The 21,270-nt window shown below is 40.4% G+C and overlaps 1 protein-coding gene across 3 annotated transcripts in view; it reads right to left on the reverse strand.

The window, feature by feature from the left end:
• The window catches only part of RNF130 (ring finger protein 130), a 53,078-nt gene that overhangs the window by 25,640 nt on the left and 6,168 nt on the right, over positions 1-21,270 (reverse strand). For all 3 annotated transcript variants that reach the window (XM_084535355.1, XM_084535354.1, XM_084535356.1), the window contains exons 2-4: positions 17,014-17,208; positions 4,905-5,155; positions 1,284-1,355 (exon numbers count right to left, since the gene is read on the reverse strand). In XM_084535355.1, the coding sequence (XP_084391481.1) occupies positions 1,284-1,355; positions 4,905-5,155; positions 17,014-17,208 (518 nt within the window). The remainder of the gene's footprint in view (positions 1-1,283; positions 1,356-4,904; positions 5,156-17,013; positions 17,209-21,270) is intronic.

Consider the following 21,270-nt stretch of genomic DNA (forward strand, 5'->3'; position numbering starts at 1 on the left):
ATTCCAACATGACTTGAAAAAAAGAAATGTAATCTCAAATGTAATCTCAACTATCCCCTCATTTGGAGTTAGTAACTGACCATTTGAAGCACAAGCTAAGGCCTAAGATGTTTATAATATTTGATTGAATCACCAAAATATGGTAGGGACTTTCCTACAGTGATTACTTCAGCTTTGAGGTAAAAAAAAATATACTTTTTTTTTTTTTCCCCTCTGGGGGGGAAGTATGAGCATTCTGGGATTCCCTTCTGTAGCCCGAACTAGGGATTTTTACTTATTTCAGGGGAGTCCCATGTTTTTGTGCACTGCTTACTGGCAGAATTATCATCTTTTTATGCAGACACGAAGATGATGACCAGTGACTGGCTCCTCTCCTTTCTGTTTTCCAAAAGCTATGATTATCTTACTCATTTTGTAAACCGAATGAGAATTTAAAACTTCCACTGTAAAAGGGCTGGCTTCATTTGGACATAGCTATGGCACTGGCAATATATATATTTAAATGCTTGGGCCTGAGACACAAAACAGACCGTGCCTTCTCTTCCATCAAGTTCATTCTTTCCACAGCTGGTGAGCTACCAGCGGAACAGGGAGGCTGGAGCTGCTGCAAGGCAGCCAGCCACTGCCTGGTCAGAGCCAGCCACGCTGCACACAGAGAACCCCATGGGCTGCTCTGACAAAGGGCAGGCTTTGTCATATGCTCTGCCCACTTGCATACGCACCTCACTCTGTACTGCAACCTACACCTGGTTTTGAAAACAGCATCTTTTCTTTCAATACGGAAAATTTGTGTTCCCATACCCACAGAAAAGGTTCAGTGTAGGAAGCTGCCTTAAAACAAAACTCCTCCCCACCCACAGGTTACTTCATATTCATGTTTCATATGACTGTGCGTTATTACCTGCCTTTTAAATTCTTTTTTATTTCACACAAGTTACATATAAAGTGATTCTAAGCTTGCAGCATTTCACATAAACAGTGCTAGCCCCATGTACTCCTACCAGCAAAAACACTCAGCCAGCTAGCACACAAAACCACTCTCAGTCACAGTTACCAGATGGAGTGCAAGAAGTACTTAAGCAAGAAAAACTCTTGAAATGTGCAGACTTACAGCATACATCAATACTAAAAGTTACACAAAAATATTGTGCCGTAAGATGAAGCAAGTCTCCAACAAGGAAGGTGAGATCATAAATCAGAAGCAAAAGGAAAAGCTGAGAAGTAAACCATTTCCACTGATAAAAATTAATGATGCTCAAGTTTATCATGTTGAAGTATTATACCTTATCACCCTTCTTTACTGTCCTGGTTGTCAATTTACCGATGGCTTTCTTGGCAGCATCTCCAAGACGACGCTAATGAAGTGAGAAAGAAGAAAACACAAATTAACCCAGATAATCAAGCTTTATTACCATCGTTCATAATGGCTTACTTGTGCTAGATAGTAACATTTCAATACACGCTGTGGTGGTGGACAAACACAGAGGATAAAAAGTGTACACAGCAAAGCCTGCAATTGGAGGTTCGTCAAGAAAAAAAAAAATCCAACAGCAGAGCACAGGAAAGCACTTGACACATGTGGGCATAAACCTCACAGACTACATAAGAGTCCACTGCAGTTACCCAACATGTGTGTGACAAAGCTAATGACACCCTGCCCACAGGATACGAGCTGAAGCAACATGCCTTCCTGGTGATTTCCGGGATCCTGGGCTCATATTGATTTTTATTCAGTGTGCTAGAATACACTCTGTTCTCTTAAGCTCTTTTTTTTTTTTTCCCTCCCTGAGCAGGCTGATCTTATTCTGAGACATAACAGATCCTCAGCGTAACCTAGTTTCTCTCCTGCTATTACCTGAAGCAACCACTACCACAGAAAGCAAAAATTTATGGGTCACAAAATCTGAAAGAGACTTAAATAAAGCTGAAACGAACACTGGTTTAAATATTAACCTCAATCTGACTGCACAGCCCGAGCTATTTTTGCTGTTTATGTTGTTTTTATGACCACCACCGTCGGATGGAGGAGCCATTCCTGCGCTTGCAGCGCTGGTTCCTGCTGCAGTGCCCAGTTCCCAGCCAACTGGGGATGGCTGCTGGCCAGCTGGTTCGTGGGATCCCAGAGCCAGGGCAGTAAGCAGCACTGAGCTCGTGTTTTCTTGTTTCAGGAACTCAAGTCGTCAGATTGGGTTTACATTTACTGGAAGAAAGGAAGTTTGCGTTCTTCATCCTTCACCTACCTTGTAATAAGTACTCTGCTTTTGACAGCCAGATTCTGAGAATGCAAAAAGAAAACACCGAACACTCCCATCCAGCTTGGAGCATTTTGGGTGTCCACAAGTGGGCATTTTGTATGTCCACCTCCAATATACTTGAAAAATCAAGTTCTTCTTCAGTTTCCCCCCATCCCATACACTTATTTTTGCATACAAGCTGAAGCTCAGAAGGCTGCTTTTACTTGATAAAGACCTCAGGAGGCCACTACAACTGTGTTTATTGCATCAGGATCACTGTACCAACATTACTCAGGGATTATATAAGCACACAGTTTTGGGGGTTTCACAGAACAGCTCTTTCATTTTAAATTTTTTAGGACATGGACTTGAAATACATACTACAGTGTTCGGAGCCCAATAAACTATCAGGAACAAAGGTGGGAAAGGGAAATTTTATGCTTCCTGAAGTCAGATATCTCATCCTAGCTTCACCATGTGAGAAACTAGTTAATTTAGGTAAATCTAAATTACATATCCTAGAACAAGCACGTTGGCCGAGTACCTAATGCCCAGAATACACTGGAACACTGCTGGACTGGATTATCACTGCACAGCCAAGCACGATTGCTTAAGAGAAGAACACTGAAAAGGCAAAGTGAGGCATTTCACTTAAATGCCACCTACCACCTACATAATAGCAGGTGGTATATGTGGTTATACTGCATACATTTCTATTTGTGCTATATGAAGCCTTTCAGAAAGAATATAGAATCACATCTTCATGTCAAAACCATTAATGTCAGAAAAATTCTTTCTAAATGTGTGTATTCTCATATAAACTATATAAAGAAATTTGACAAACGGTAACTTTCTTTTCTATTTAAGAGACTCCTATTTAAGAGATTCATCTCTTCCACTTTCTAATTTTAACAAATAATTTTATATGCTAACTTTGGAAACACTCTGCATTTGCTATTTCGTTAAGTTAGGGCACAGGCACACAGCATATACTTGCTTTTAAAACCCACAACCACCTTGATGGAAAAGGCTACCAGTACATGCAAAGGAGTTTCATACTTCTGGCGGAAATGTACAAGAGTAATCATGTGAAATACCGGTATCTACTTGCACTATCTATAAAACACTGCATGTTTTTGATGTCCTCTAAAAAAGCGTGCCTCTAGACATAAGCTGTGATCTTGTTTTTCAGTTAAAGCAAGTTATTTCATCGCTAACAGCACAGCCTTCTCTCGGAGAGCTCTCAAAGCTCTTCAAAAATAAGCTGTAGCTGTCGCCACCTTCTTATTAAAGTTTAATACGCTCAGCTTTTTAAACCACATAAAATTTTCATCAAGTTTCTCCTGACCTTTGTAAAAATCTAAAGAAAGAAAAAAGGTCATAAAAGCCCTCTCCCCTAGGAGCAGCTGTTTTGAAACACGGACATTTGGAAGAAGCCTAGAACCATGTAGGGGATGCAGCGGGCACAATTTAATATTCCACAGATATTCATTCAGTAACAGTTATATTTAAACTTTTACCATCCCAGGGGACCACGCTAAGTACCAGCTACAGTGTGGTCATTTAAGAATGACATCCTTAGGAAAATCTACAGAATGCCCATGGGACCTGCAGCATCAGACACTATTTCTAGAAACTGAAAAGGAAATCCTTTTTGTCACAACTGTGGCTTTGTAGGTTTGCATTTGTTTTAGCTTTGACAAAGTGCTTTAAAGACCCGAAGTGCTGCCCCAGTGAGCCCTTATGTGTTCCCTAATATGGGACAGGACTAGAGGTTGGCAGCTTTATAAGATAATTGACTGAGATGCACAGAGACAAAGAGCACAGTGGTTTTCCTGAGGTTTACTGACCCTTCTCAATAAAAGCCAAGGCACGCTAGGAGACAGTGGGTCATTAAGTCCACGCTAGTAAAACGTTTACTTCTAAAATTTAATCCATGTTTAAGTTGATGACTTCATATATTCAAGATATCTGAGCATGGGCACACTTAATTGATTCAATTCAGACGTAAGCTCTTATGTTAGATGTGAAAGAGGATGTAAGAAAGGCAAACTAAGCAATATTTTCTCCAGTACGTGTGACCAGGAGAATTAGACAGTACACATCAAGTATCATCTTGATGAAAGCTAGAAGATAGCGCAGGTCACCTCTATCCCTTAGTTTTCTTACCCTAACGTTCATGCATTTATAGATGTTGTATAAAGGCATTCCCAAACTGAATTGCCTGATTTATTACTAAAGCTATCCTTAATAACATGGATAAAATTAACGATATTAGTTCCATGTTCTACCACACCATACAAGCTCATTCACTATTTAACTTCCCTCTCCATCCCCAAATGTCCTTTTCAAAAAGAAGTAATATGCTGTACAGTACGTATTAGTCAGCCAGCACAGGTTCTCTCTTCCTCTTTGACTTGCACTCAAAAACAAATATTTTGCCTCCGTTCTTTTCTTTCCTGTCACATAATAATAGCTTGTATTGGTGCTGCTCAGGACAGTAACAATCTGCTATATAAAATCCCTGCCAAGAAACATGCTCTGCCTCTGAACAAAGTGGTTTTCAACACTAGTTTGATGGACATTCCTAAGAAATTATTAATTCTCTATAGACTATTATATACAGAAATATTACCTCAATTTAACGGGGAGAAAAAAGAGCGCCCTTACCTGATTCCTATCACGTGCACTTGTGTACCTGATCTTCTGGATGAAGTAAAATATTAACCATGCTGAAGAAATTATCATCAAAACAATGAAAGATATTGACACAAAGACTAGAGAGCCCCGACTGAAGTTTTTTGGAGGAACACGGGATCCCACTGCTATTGCCATCAGGACAGAGATGTTCTTTTCCAAATAGTTCAGGATCTCCTTGACCTTTGATTCTGTAATCATGACAGCAACAATGTCTCCTGTTCCTATAAAAAGAGGAAAAATACTTAATTCATATTTAAAATTAACATCGCCTGCTACTCACAAGATTTTCTATATGCAAAACAATACGACAACTTAAAGAATTTAATCTATGCTACCTATGGCATAAGGAACATGCTACCGGGCACTCAACTTGAGGCTTACCCTTCAAACCCAGGTTTTCAAACTAGGGCATTAACATGCAAACTGTTTGCAGCTCCACACATCGTAACAGGTCTCCACCAGTTAGATTAAACAGTACTTCCCACGTTGTAACTACTGCGTGCAGTCTGAACTCATTTTAGGGAGTGCATTTGTTCCAGATTGGGAGCTGTGATTACCTGAATAGGCAACTCACAGAAAAAACATGTTTAGAAAATGAGTGGTCTCGGTACGCACAGAGCTGAGTACAAGCTGCTCTGGAGAGTTAGGCAAGTTCCCCGATGTGGTTATGAAGATTGCACGTACGAGAAAGATTGTCAAGGACCTGCAAATCATAATTCCACAAAAGGATGCAACAAAGCCAAACTTCTACCTGTACCAATTCTCTGACAGAAGTGAAAGCAAAGCAAATAAGCCTGGCTGGAAAGTGGAGCAGAAATGAAAAAACTGACCATAAGTCTGAGTAATGATTTTATCATCCATACAAAGACGTGCTCAGTAAGGTAGTGATCAGCTTTATCAACTCCATTTTGACTGCCTAGCCCATCTGGTTTTTGTAGTGTCTTGTCCCTAGTCCACCTCACATCCCAAAGGGAAAATCCTTAGCACAAAGGCCACAAGAATCAAACTACAAAACCAGACAAAAAAGAATGAAATCTGCAGAGCAAAGAGAGCACCTATGCTTTAAATGCAGAATTCCCCTGTCCCCTGTGAAAGGAGATCTTTAACTCAGAGGAATTCTGATCTAAATTCAAAAGACAGCAAAATTTATATTAAAACCAAAGCAACAACAACAACAAAAAAACCTTTGAGTGCCATTGTTCTTCTTCCAGATCTGTACTGAAACCCTTTTTTCAAGACCTATTTTCAAAATGTGTGCAAAGCCTGCTCATCTGTTCTCTCCATCTGTTTGCTCCAGTTCACATTCCCTAAGAGAGGAACTGTACAATGCAAGAGACTGCAGCACCCAGATTCTGGCTTTAGAGTAGATTGGAGTTGCAGAGAAATTTGTGTGACAGTGAACATTAAAAAATATTCTTTGCATTAAAAGAGGATTTCAAGTCCTTTAATCAAAATTGTCTTCTTAAGAAGTTACTGTACCCAGAAAATGAAGGAGAAATGCCAGAAGAACAACATTGAAACTGATGGTACAAGAAGACAGGGTGACAGTCTCTAACAGCTAATTTTCCAAAGTGGGGGCTTCAGAGCTGTGTAAGTCATTTAAGCATTGCTTCATTACTCCTTTCCATTCGCAAAGCTCAAAAGCTTTGAAGCAGCAACCCTGCACCAACACGATCTATGCAAACAAAATCACCAGCACACCAAAATTCATACAAAGCCCGCTGCAGACCGGCTCTCCACAGCCTCTTCTATTCAAGACTGTTAGAACCCAAACTCGGTTCAAGATTATTAATGAACTGCAAACCTCAGAAAACAGAATAAAATTCTACTGCCTGCTTTGCTTGAGAAGAAATCTATTTGGATTCTTGCTTGCCCAGCTGGGAAATGTCCTTACCCAAGCCTGCAGCATTTAGGACAGGACAAAAGGCACCTTTCCTGCAACTTAAAGATCCTGTACGCAGATGCAGCACGTGCTCCTGCAACCCTCAAAGCCAGCCTACAGCCCAGATGCTGCAAGATCAACCAAGAACAGAGAACTTAATCCTGATTGATATTCTCCCCAGGCTTCACTTCTGTTCCTCACATCTGGTTCTGATAGCGAAGGAAGGGCAGAGGGACCATTTTCCCCAGAGCACGCGTTCTGCTGTACTTCCCCAGTAGGTATTTATTTGGACCACTGAGTTATGTCAGTATCAAAGGATCTGTCAGAAGCACTCGATGCAGCATTCTGACATGATTTATAAAGCTGTCTGCGAGGCAGAGCTGACTCAGATCTGATGCTAGTCCAGTGCCGTCTGAATTAAAAGCTGAAGCCTCCACCTATTCCCTGCTGCCCAGGGGATGTGACAAGGCTGACAATCTGCCACACGTTTTATATAAGGCCCGGCACAAAGGGAACCTCTGGCATCTCTGCGAAGCGATTTGCATTCCAAATGACTCAACTGGGAACAGCCAAAGTGCTACTGCCGCTTCTGACCCTGCGAGAGCCAAGGAGAACTGCAGAAAAAGAAAAATAAATCGTGCCTGTTTAACATACTGAAGCTCAGTGGAAACTGGGACTTGGTTCATCCATATTTCTGTCAGGGGCATCACCCTAAATAATTATAGCAAAAGCTCCCTGCTTGAGAAGAATTGGGGGCAGGAGGAGACACGGACTCGTTTATTTTAAGCACCTTGAAATCCTGCATTTCTGAAACCTAAGCAGAAAAAAATCCTCAGGTGAATAGCACAGTGTTTCTAAAAGTTAGAATATGGTCTTTATATATAAATTTTATGAGAAGAAATGCTCTCCTGAGCCAAGAGCAGCGTTCAGTGATAAGAAGCTGGAATGCTACCTAAAGCCAACGAACTGAGCACTCAACCAGAGACAATAAGCTAGGACAGACAGCAGACCTAAGATAAATATTGAATATTGACACCTGTACATATTATAAATCATTTGTTATCATCCACACCCAGATAGCTGTTTTTAACTTGCAATTTTACTGTGTGCATGCTTATTAGGATAGTTACACAACTCTGTATGAAAAGGAAGTTGTGATTCATCATTGGAAGTGGGCAATATTACATTGGGACAGGAGAAGAGGAGGATTAAATATCTGGGAGGACACTAAGGCCACCAAGATGGGAAGAGCAGCAACAACCAGAAGTTTCCTGCAGTGCTCCTGAAGAAATCGCTTTGGCTCCCTTGCTAACCACACCCGCTGGCAACTCCAATAGAGCAACTTTGGAAAGTCAATAAAGTCATCTCGAAGAAAGATTACTGGTCTCATCACTAGCAAATAGTTGTTCCCCCACTTTTTGTGTTGATTGTTGACTACCAAACGCTTCTCTGAATCTCTAAATACAAACAACTGTGGCCAGGATACCAAGTTAAAGACAGGTGTGGTTCAGAAAGCAGACTTCAGACACCTTCCATCCACCTACTGTCCCTTGGAGGACACAGGCAATGGCAGCCTGACAAAATGCAACTAAGCAGCTGTTTTTTTTTTTTTCCTGGGCTTATGAACAGCCCAAGCAGCTGTCTGGTCAATGCTGGGGAAGAAGGGAGGCTGACAACTCCTCCTGGGCATCTGAGCTGCTGCCAGTGCCGCAGTGCTGCAACCAGCTCCTGGCAGATGGGAGGGCCAAGCCTGGAATCCCTCCTCCAGCACAGGAGGTACAGGACCACCTGTAAGAGGCACTGGCCTGCTTTGATTTGACAGAACAAGGTTTGCAGAGAACTGGGAATTAAATCAGGTGCTGGTAACAAAGGTGAGCGCTTTTCTAATGGCTGATATTTTCAGCTGAAGTCCTTGCAGTTTCCTTAGCCTTTGATTGCACTTGCTGATGCTTGTTGTAGACACAGCATGAAGCAGATAAACTGCACTCCTCTCACACTTGCAAAAGTATACTGTTCTCTTCTAAAGTGGACAATATTTAACAACCAAAGACTCTCATTACTTTATTCTGAAAAAATAAACCTAAAACAGATTTATTGGAATCTTTTTTTCCTGGTGGAAATTTCAGGGTACTTCCTTTAAAAAACACTCAAAATCTCCACCTCCTTAACAAAGGTAAGGAATAGGAGGCAGCTCCTTACGGGCTGGATTTCGAGCATGATCCAGACACCAAAAACCAAATTGCAATGATGTAAGCATCGTAATAGTCTAATTGGAAATAAAACCGCTCATCTTCACAAACCATTACAATTCCATAATTAAGCATTTCTAAACATGTATGAGACAAACGTACAGGTGCCCAGGAAAGGGATCGATTCCATTACCATACCAGATTTCTTAGAATAACATTAAGCAGCAGTGAGACCACCACAAACAGCAGCTACGTTAGGGCTGATGGGAAATGCTTTTGTTCAAGTAATTTTGGAACTCTAATAACCCTTTTAAGTCATATTCACCGATAGCTTACAAAGTAAGGACATACTGGCACTCTAATAAAGACCTATTGGACTGTTGAAGCCTACTGACCCACATGGAAAACACCATCACCATAGTCTAGTTTTCAGCTGTTGAGTAGTGAACATGTTAATGAACAGCTCCAAGACTCTCCTGTGAAGTGACCTTGCAGAGACAGGCACAAATTAAGAAACTTATAATCAAAGGAAGAATATAACTGCCTTTTACCCCAGGAGAAAGTCTCTTAAAACCAGTTTACAGGTTTGAAGGAGGCTCATTCCTTTCTATCATCAACAGAATAGGCTGGGAGAGGGAACTGTCAGAAGTCCTGAATTGCTTCAGAAGTCCTACTTACATAGGCAAGAAGGATGGTAATTGTGGAGATTAATGCAATTCCGACAACTTATTGGCCAACAGTGATGGAATTTGGGAGCCCACAAAACATCTACGAAGAAAAGAGGAGAGCACAAAGGAAGTGCTGCTGTTATTTATGAAGTTCTGGGACTGATTGGGAGTTCTGTGAAAATACCAGAAGACATCTGCACTGGAGGGAGCGGAGAGGAAGCTGTGTCAGGAACACCAAAATGCACACAGAAAGGGTGGTCATCTAACCATAAGGAACATTTCACTCTGCTAGAAATGAAAGGTATGCAAAATTAAGGAAAAGCAGAAACAAGGAGTCTGACTACAAATCAGAAATTAAAGAAAAACAGACAGGAATGATAAATAAAGTTGACACAAGGGGGTATGTTGATATTCAGAAAGACCTCTCTGCTTATTTAAGGATGATACTTCCAAGCTCAGGTGTTTAGCCATGTTAGAAAACAATCTAATGATAATGAAACCTGCACTGCCAGAAAAGGTGAGCTCAGGGAACTTTTCCAATATAAATTCCATAGTACTTAGCAACATTGGGGAACACACAAATTCTTCAGATATTTTAAAGTTTTAGTCAAATGCAAAATAGAAGGTCATTACAAAGTGAACTTTGTAAATTTGAAGATTAAGTCTTACATTCTAAACCAGGCTTTTGTAAAAGGATACAGTAAAAAGAGGAATCCTGGCAAATCTTCACAGCAATTAAAACAGGTCTGGCTGCACATATTTTTATTTTGATCTAATCAGAAAGTAAGCAAGAGCACATCCAAGCTGTCAACACAAGTGCAATCTCAAGGGTAAAATATGTTGTTTGAGATGTCCCAAATCAAATACTTCTGAAAACAAGGAAAAAAGCATAGTATTTGCCAATTACTTTGCCTAAGCAAGGCAAGAGCTTAATGCCAAGAATATGCATCAATTTTAAAATGAGGCTGAAGGTTTTTTTTTTTTTACAGCTTTTTTTCTTCCTGATCCCTTTGCAACATTGAAGATGTCAACTTTTTGTATGTAAACATTTACTGTAGATGTCTATTTTTTGTAGTGTCAGACAGTAGAACGGATGTTACAACCCTACCACGAGAAAATTGTACATGACAGCAGCATATACTGCTACCTGAAAGTTACAGCCACTACCTACAAGTTCGGCTACCCCAAAACACTGAGTAGTTGTTTCCAGAAATTACAAGTCTCTTTGCTACACAGGCCTACGCAGAACAACCTGAAAAACAATCGCTTGAGGCTAAAACTTGAATTCCAACTGTCTACAAGAGGACAAAAGAAGTAGATGTTCAAGTTTAGCGAGGGTCAGGCTTGTATGAACTGCAAACGAAATACAGTCAAGTTGTACCCGCAGAACAGTCAAAGCTCTTCTTTGATTGCAGCAAAATGAGCTTCAGGGGATTTTACTCTGCCAGGGTAAGACAGGACACTGAACTATGTCATCTAAATATGCCTACGTGCACATCACTGTTTTGAAATGCACCATGCATTGCCATAGTGCCACCAGAAATGTGGATGTTCAGAGCTCTGCTCCTTGCAGAACAGCACACGATGAAGGCATGTGATTAGAAAACCAGGAACAGCAGGAGTAGCCTTCCAAAGATGGGTGTGACAGAATTAACTTCAAAACAAAGATTAATGCCTAATCAGATTCTTGTTGTGCTAGCCTGTAACACATTAAATAATTAAATCCATTGGCAATAAATAACAATCATCGTGTAAGCAGGAACAAGCTCTCCAAATGCTCACCCTCCTTTGTTAAACAAGGAACTGTGCTTTGGTACAATGCTGTTGTCATACTTCTACACCAGCTTCATAATCTACTGAGTCTAGGAGCCCAAAACAGGAGAGCTAAACAGCAAGATCAGTTGAGGAAACTGTTGGGCCATGTTTAGAATTCAGCTGACACACTATTTCATAACCCAGTTGCTCTGTTCTGACACTCGGTGAGATGTTTCTTAAGGACAAATCTGCATAAAATCAAAACAAGTAGTCATTGCTAAATCATCCCGTCCCATTCACAAGTCCAAACCACGCTGACACGTGTGAGATGGTGGAGCTCTGCTGCTGCATTTCCTCCAGCTTAACAACAAGCTGAGTCTGAACGTGTCTCTGCTGCACCCAGCGCACCCTGAGTGTCCCCCAAAAGCAATACAGCATTAGGATGTAGAAGAAAGACATTACTTTGACTTTGCTACAGTTCATTTCCTCTCCATCAAACTCAGATAGCACCTTTTCACCTTCTGTTTTAAGTCTGATGACGCTAAGCACTATTAAAAGAATTAAGATCCTTCTGCTGAGCTACCAGATGCCCCCAGAAGACATCCTGCAGAAGATACTGCTTACTTGAAAACTGTTTCCTTCAGGAATAGTGTCCAAAAACTGTAACCTTAGATCTGGATTTAACACCTAAACACTGATTAGTGTCACATTTTTGATTTTTAAAAAGTAATACTGTAATGTAACGTATTACTGTTTGTTTTGCAATTTAGGATGTGTTTGGATTTTGATAACTAGAACTCTACTCTTGCATTTTGTAACGTCAGCAGGTGCTGGTAGGTGGCTTCTGTTTTGCCATTTCTGGATAGCAGTTTCCATTCCCACCAGTGTGTGTGGAACTAAGAAACCCAGGGATTTCTAATGAGAGCAGTCTGCCACGGTCTGGTGTTTTCTTCCATCTACAGACAACTTCAGCACAGACCCATCAATCTGGACAGTGTTTCCAAACAAATCCAGCAAAGCCCCCAAAACACATGGTAACAGAAGCTTACACAAGGACACTACAAAGTGTTTTTACAACTTCGTTAGAAGCACATTGTGTAAATCTATGAGTAAGTTTGATTCCACGGAATCCATGGATTTAGGGAATTACTCTGCTGCGGGAGCATGGTCTTTAGCTAAGAAAAAAATGTAATTACTTACAGTCACTAACAGTCCCACGGGCCTTTTCAGAGCCACAGAACTAATTATCCTTTCAGCTGGCTAAGGAAAAACGAGCCTAACTCCTGTTATTTCAGCTGTGGATGAGGTACCTAACATGCAGGAACACAGGGAAGAGGAAGTTCTGCAAAGCGTTGAGCTTTGTGAAGGGTTTTCCCTGGCTTGCCTCTATGGGACAATTGTTTCCTTAAGGCTCAGAATCCGTGCTCCAAACACACTTCTCTCTGCATCCTGCTACGTGTCAGACAACTCCATTTACTACCACCTGACACACTTTCCTGATGAATATACCTACAAGAAATGCAGTGAGAAACAGATTAGCTATAACTCTGTTGACACTCATTCCCAACATTTTCAATTAGCAAACAAGCAAATTCACAACGTAAGATGATCAGAGATACACCAACTATGGTCATAGTATTGAAGATTGTTTTTCCTCTTTTTAAAAGCTTCAACTTCCATGAGTCACCTTTCCTTCCTTTTCACTAATATTCCAGGTAAGTTAATCGTGAAGAACAAAACTGCAGCACACAATAAAATCAGTTTTGAGCTGTGGATTAAAGCAGGTCTCAGGAATCCAGGGGAAGTTTCACAGTGGATTTGGTATAGAACTGAAATTCTTAAGCACACTCAGGCAAAATGATCTGCAAAGCACCCTGCCAAGGTTTTTGTGTATCAGTGTAGCTTGCAGTTGCACCAAGAGGCAGATTGGGAGTTAAAGGTCAGCAGCACAGATTTGCAGCACACAGTAAGGGTGGCACAGCCCAGGAAAGCAGCAAACCACACAGCTGCCAGCCCTGCAGCACCTTCCACCCAGACCAGGGACCAGCCATCAGATGGCAACAGCTACCGATGACTTCCTGCCCCTCCTGTCTCTGACCTAGTGACCTAAAATAATTCACGTAAAATGCATTCGGTTTTGTCACAGTTTGAAATGAGTACGTGTCTTGCCTCCTGCACCAGTGGTTTGTCTCTGATGTTTTGTTTTAAAAGCAAACACAAGGCAATGAGAAATCTTCCACTTGAAAGAAAACAGTTCTTGGAAGCCAGTGGTATCGGGTAGGTCTCCTGCAGCACTAAAGGAGGAAAAAGTCACCTTCTGTACACATCACTAAAAAAAAAAATTAAGAAAAATAACACATGGCTTCTTCAGAAGAGCAATAAAGATTTATCTTGATGTCTGCAACTTGTGCCAAAGGCTTGAAAAGATTTAGCAATGTCAGGTAAATTCTCTGACCAAGGTTTTGTATTAGAAATTGTTTAAGTACTTAAAGAAATTTCTTCAGTGCTGATAACTCTGCTTTTTGGAACCCAGCAACTTTATTTTGATGATAAAGATTCATTTATATTTTTGTTCACATTTGTTCCATAAATTCTAAATATCTTTATTTTAGGGGCTTCTTTGGTTCATATTCTTTTCTATAAATCCAAATAAAAATCTAGATTTTAAGACAGTTCAATATAAAAATCTAACTATTCTGTATTTAATAAGACCATCTCCACCACATAAAAAAATAGAAAGAACTAAAATGCTGTTTTACCTGCACTTCCTTCCTATTCCCATAATTGATTATAAAGGAGACAGCTACTAAATATTTTCTCCACCACACAGGCTTTTTACATTAGACAATATTTGTTCTGCTTTAACAGAAGTAGAAAGCAAAACCACCCATAAAACTGCCTTCCTGTCAGTGATATCATAGTCTAACATAACCTATGCTGGGAAAAGATGTCCTTCATTTAGGGTGATAGAGGACATCTGCAAGAATATGTAAAATATGTTTATTCTGTATGTGCATAGAAATACATACGAGAATATGTAGATAGAAAAGAAAGTTGCAAATAAGATTAACAGAAATGTACACAAAGTGTTTCACCAATTCCTTTAGGTCAATACCTATTTTAAAATTAACTTGAAGTTGAAGGGACAGAGACTTAGTGGGCTGGACTACCACATAAGAAAAAGCAAGTTTTGATACTAGCAGTAAAAACTGTTTATTTAATATGAACAGAGATGAAGGACTGACTCAAGAGTGACAGCTGTTAGGTGGCTACCAGAAGGAATTTACATTCTGTTAAGCACGGACAAATTTCCACAACATCAGAATTTTCAAATGTGTGTTCAAGCATAAAATAACTTGGAAAAAAAATATTAATTCCACGTGTGAGATCTGCTTACTGAGCTTTTTTTTTTTTTTTTTTTAAATAGGGAATCACCCCGCTGCAGGTTCAAGATGAGCAACATGCCTAAATCTATGTAATGGTTTAATTACTTTTAGCACAGACATTGCCAAAACTGGTGACTGAAATTCATGTAAAGGTCAAGGCAGGAAAGCACAGTTCAGAGTATGCATTATCAGCACTTGCTGTTTCCCCCTCTGCTTCACCAGGCAGACAAGAGTCCTAAGGTTGTGCAAGTAACAGTACAAAAACTACAGCGCAGATACAAAGCCTATTTCTACCTGTTTGTACAAGGGAAATGTGATGACCAGGTTCACGACTGCCTAAAGACTTACAAAAGGGCACTGTGAAGAATGCATGTTTTAAAGAACAGCAGAACAGCACTAGTCACTGTATGGAAATCAGACAAGCTTGCTGGCTGACCTTCATTTTATATCAATTTAATTTAACACACTTAACTTCAAGAGCAGCAGAATACACATGGTCAACTCCTCCTGACCTTCAGGAACAGAAAATGCTAAAGAGAAGAGGTGTAGGACGCTAGCACACCCGGTTGACAGATGATGTTGTCATTCACCACCTCAAAAGCATACATACATCAGTGATAAGACTGATAAAACAGAAGAAGGAAGATCTGAGAAGGCCATGACTGCGTGTCAGTACTCTGCACAACATTTGTTTGGACAGACTCATCGTTCCAGCACAGGTTCATGAATTGACACTGTGCTTGGAATAGCAATCATGGGGTTAATGGAATGGTGGATGCCAAACCTTCGCTGTGCTGAAGTTAACACCAAAGGACCAGTCTGCATCTCCCAGTCACACACAGCTGCAGTTCTTACCTCGAGCAAACAGGAAGCTATTTAAGGGAAGCCCAGCAAAACACAGATTGCTAAACAGACCTCTGACATTATCAGAACAATCAAAACAAGAACCGTGGAGTGGCACTCCTCTTTATTATAGCAGATAATAAATATTATTATATTATTTTGCTAGAACATTGGGCTTTTTGCCTGCAGATTAGTTGCAGAAGCATCTAAGGAAGGGTACCTAAGAAAAACAGCTTCAACAGGCTTAGGATTGCTAAATGCAGGTCTAAATTTCCCTGGAAAATTTCTGTGGTGTACAGAATTGGGAAGGTCGGACTCCACTAAATCAGAAGATGTCACAAGACATTTCCATTAAGCGATGTCTAGTGAGAAGAAGGGGAGAAGCAACCATAGCACTTTAGTAGAAGAATTTCATTCTAATTGTGACAATATGCAGAGAAATAACTAGGAAATTCCAGTTTCTAAGCAACCCCTGGTGCTTAAAGAAAGAGAACTGAAATGAAAACCTCTATAAAAAAGCTACCAGCAGTACAGCCATCAAATACAGAAATAGGCCTTTTCTGATTAAGCTAAATAATTCCAAAGTGAGAACATCTTCTAGAAAAATTAAAAGTGTAGTTAGCAGAACTGAGAAAAATAATTTTTAACCACGGAATTTTATTTTTTAAAGTCTGAGAGTCCCACCAGCTGTAGTTATTCACTAGTAACAGCAAACTTGGACATGGATAACCTTATAAAAGGGAAGTCAGTAGAAACCTCAACTTTCAGCATTGCTCTAGACCAGCAATAGTCTAATTGTAGACTGCTTAATACAGGGCAATTGCTCTCTGAATTGTTGAGTACCATACGAGAATAAACAAAGATGCATTGTAGAAAGACAAACCTCTGTCAGCTGTCATAAAAACGCAAGCAAACCCAGATTCTGATATAACTTAATATTTGGAAGTCCCCACCATAAACAGCCAGTTGGAAACATGCTACTGCAACAATTCTTCAGTTGCATGTGCTTTGTAGAATGCTAGACCTGCTGCTATATTACATTAGCTTCTCATCTCAGCTAGGTTTGAAACACCTGTAAGATCTTTGAAGTCAGCTATTTCCTCAAGCCAAAACACCCATATCCTCTCTACAGAAGAAAATGTTCCTTATTGGATAAAGTGTACACTAAAGCTAAGTAACTTCTTTCAGAGTTATTGGCTTATTTCACTATATTGCATACATGTAAACATCATTAGAGAACAGGCTGTTTCAAATAGCATCATCTGTGTACTGCCAAGAGCACTTTAGCAATGGTTTATGTGGCAAAAGAGTACTCAGGCAAAAAAGAATTATAGTGAGAGATTGCATTTTATTTACCTTGATGAGTCATCGTGACAGGTTCTTCACTGGATATATTGTTGTAAATGACCACAGCTGTAGCATTATGTGAAGCTGCTCGCAGTATTTTCTCCCTAAACGTACAGTTTCCTCGCTGTAGTAAAGCGATCCACTGCTTGGTGTTGGGTGGAACTTGGAAACGTGTTCGAGGGTCACAGCCCAGGCGATCTGCAACTGAAATTGGACACACATTTAGACAAACAGCACTTTGTTAGAACATCCAAAAAGAAAAATAATTCAGAAAAACTTGAAGCTAGTTTTTGTTATGCACTAGGAAGCTACTGCCCTCTGGTTAATAACGCCTAAAGCTAATTGCATTCTTAAGGCAAAGAAGTCTTCTTTAGAAGCTCAATCTCTACCGCTGAAAGCTGTCACTATATGCCCAAGAATTAGGCTCAGTAACACAAGCTATTTTTAACTCTAGTGCAGCTAGAACAGTGAATTTACATCTGAATCAATACCTGCCTACAGGCTGAAAAACACTAGAATATGGTTCATATGCTATAGGCATTTACCAAACAGCTCTTTATTAGTCATTCTGGGTAGGGTAATGTGTTTTTTTGTTGTTGTTTTAATGCAGTCATAAACATCACTGCAGTGGAAAGTATAACTAAACAAAGGAGGCTGTGAACACGAGGGTTCAGAGCAGTTATCTGCCATGTGCAGGCTACTGTAAAAGAGGACGACAGTAAGAGCTGATGTTGTAAAAACCCCGCAGCGACATCGGCTTTTTACACATGCACATTTTGTCTACAGGGAAGCGCATTCAAATTTATGAGGAAACAAATGGTTTTGCAAACACGACGCACTCCAGTTGTTAGCTAAACAGGTATCGATGCTGCAAAGGAAAAGTAATAGAAACGGCAAACGCCAGACATATCTAATTTCAACAGTATGCAAAGCTTTTTTTTTTTTTTTTTTTTTGTCCTTTTTGATGCTGTAACGTATCCTGGAGCAACCAAAACCCACACGGATCCGCGTATGAGGTGTACAAAATGCAGCGTGGAAGATGGCCTCACAGTGCAGCATCTGAAACTGCTGAAAGGTGTTTCTGTTTGCACAAGTGCCGACACGCACTTCAGTCTGACACAAAGGTGGCATTATTAAGGAATTTCTAGAAATTTGGAGCCCACAGCAACTTATAACACACGTATTTACCCTGTCAAGTGTCATGTCATCTCTGGCTACTACAGATGGTTGGGATAAGGAGTTTTTTCAAGACACAAACAATTTATCCACATAATAGTTCTGAAAACTGTTGCAGTTCCTAAGAGATACAAATGAAGAGTCCCAAAATCTCCTTTTAAAGAAACGAGTTCATCAGCTCAGACTAGGGAATTTCAGCACTAGGCCTACCACAAAAGCATCCAGTTTAAGGTATTAGCTGGAAACAAACCAGAAGGCATTTTTAAGTGCTTTCAGCTTAACAAAGCTCGGGTTAAAACATTTGACAGAGAGGATTTAAACAGCCCAGCAGTCTTGTCTGAAACAGGCTTTTCTCTGCTTACTCAAAGAAAATTAGCGCAGATGAATCTCTATCACAGCAGTCACACAGGAAATGGTTTCATCTCTTCATCTGGGCACAACAGGCCTCTCCCCGCCCGCTGAAGGAGGGTGGGCAGCCAGATATAAGCGAATATTTCTTACAATCAGTTTTCAGGACTGTATTAAGACATTTCAGGCATGGGCAGCTACCTGCTGAATTTTTATACTTGTAGGGTTTTTAAGTTTTTTGTTCCTCCCCTCATGTTTTTATATGTTTGCATTTTCCCTGGGATCAGGGAACTGAAATATAGATTCTTGAGGCCAAATTTTAGAGTGTTTTCCCTCGTTACTCTGACGTTATTTACTTTGGAAACTGCTGACTAGCACTGATCCCACAAAGTTGTTCTGGAGCATCAGGAACAGCAAGGATCACAGGTGCATGCTCACCGCCACTGCAGTCCTCAATACAAGACAACAAGGCATTTTTTAAGAGGAATTGTAGTCCTTTTTGGAAATGCAACAGAACCACAACATGGCACATCTGCAACCAACCTCTGTTAAGATAAAAGCCCTTCTCTGTTTCATGCATGCTTCTGACTCGTTCAGAGCATTTCCACTTACAAATGAGAGGGGAAGCATCAGCAAACTACCACAGGAAGTTTTGCAAGCCTCGAAAGCTCAAAAAAAAGAAAAAAATAATCACATTCTTCTCCAGTGAAAACACTTTCAAGATTCTCAGGTGTGAAACAGCCTTTGAAAGCTACCTTTCACTAAGTGGTCACCTTCCATAGAACCTCCTCAGGCTGCTAAAATTAACCCTGAATGCAGATACTGCGGCCAGAAATTGTGTAATAAACGTGAAGGAAGAGCAGGAACCCTACGGATTATGCACATGGACAGAACGTGATGGCTTCAGTGCAGTCAAAGCTAAAATTCAGAGTGGTAACAAAAATGGTCCCAAAATCTAGATTATGGGTTATTAACTAGAGTGGAAAATCAAAAGCGATAAAAGGGAAAAGGCATCTGGAAAAGGGAGGTGGCGTTCTGAGAAGCCTGTTGTACAATCTGGGTTTATAAAGCTTATGTAGGCACCTCTAAACTCCAAATTTCAAGCCACATAAATTGAAACACTGTCAGGGAAAGCAGTAAGAGATAAAAACAGCATCTGTGGGAAATGTAGCACACATTTTCTACTACAGTAGAGATCAAAGCTGTGGACAGAGCTACAAAATGTTACTGGACCAACAGGATTAGGATTCAAGATATCCCAACACACAAGTTTTCCAGGTGCAGACCAACAACCACCACGACACAAACAGCACATTATCACTGATGAGGTGATTCGGTACGTCCTGATGAAGATTTAACTGGCAATATTACTTTAGCACCAAGCAACAAAAATGTTACTAAAAATCTTGTTTTTATAAACCTGAACAGAGGAACTACAAGCCACTTGAGATTTAACGCAAAGTTATAACCCACTTTTCTTTACATTAGCATCCTATTTACATCACATGGATGTTAAGTAAACTGTTTGCTTTTAACCAAATAAAATTCAGGAACAATAGTGAAGAGTCTGGTTGGGTTTTTTTGCTCATTTTTTCAATACACTTAACACACTCCATAAAGAGGCCAAGTCTTATAGGCATGCTCAGCCTTCCACCATAGCCAGCTGGCTACAATAAAACATCTGCTGTACACCTAACCTGCCAGGCACATCAATTTGCATTGTAAGGGACAGATAAATGAACGGTGTCAGCAGGAATCCTCATTGATAGCTCCCCATTACCCTGTCATCTGCGCTCAGTTGTCCAAAGTCCAGTAGGGATCTAGAAGACTGGGACTTGCAAATATTACCTGGATGATGTCCACGCCAGAATGAAAAGCGCCTTCACATTAAATTAGAGTTATTCTAAGACAAATCGCTCGTACATAAAAAGATACGATCAGAAGTCACTCATGCAACATTATAATTGCAGAAGAAGTAGGAAAACTGCTTCCTGTATGCTTATAGGCACGCTGCTGTTCTAGCTAATTTGAAATATAAGTTATTTACTCCGCCTTTCCTTTCTTTGTGTCTGCCTATGTACCAAGAACATGTTGGCAAAGAGATAATTTTCTGTTAAAAGTGGTAACCTGCTGGGTTAAAGAGCAATGTTCAATTTTCTTGTAAGTACCTCCCTTCCTACTGTAATGTAAGCCCCCCTACCACCGAGGAGCCTCTTTACAGAAGAATCAGCTGGGATTTCAGTACCCACAAGTCCGGCTGCACGTTTGTTCCAGCTTTAGGAGAACTTCAATTTCCTCTTGCACAACACACAAGACTGCTCAACTTGCATATAATCGTTTCTCCTTATTTTTATTTTATTTTTTTTTAAAGTTCAAGAGCCCTTCCCACTGTACTATTTGTGACAGCACTTCAGGGATTCATGTGAAAGAAGTTGATATCGCAATAGATCCAACCAGGCTTCCTCAGCTGCTGGAGTTGACTGAAGTTTACACCCGAACAACAACTGCTTTCCTCCTCATCTTTCCCAATCGCTCACCAGGTCCTTCAGCTTCCTTCTCTAAGGGGAACAGCCCATTTTGTGGTAGCCAAAATGAAATTAACAGGTCAGCTGTCAGGGCAATAAAGGCTTTGTCAGAGCTAAGTACACACCTGCCTGAATGCAGACTCCGTTCTCTTCTGCCTCTGAGCCCTGACCGGGTTTGCTTTCCCTCCTGTGTGGGGTGTTCATGCTGCTCTTGCAC

Source organism: Aythya ferina (genome assembly GCF_964211825.1).
Source record: "Aythya ferina genome assembly, chromosome: 14".
NCBI lineage: Eukaryota > Metazoa > Chordata > Aves > Anseriformes > Anatidae > Aythya > Aythya ferina.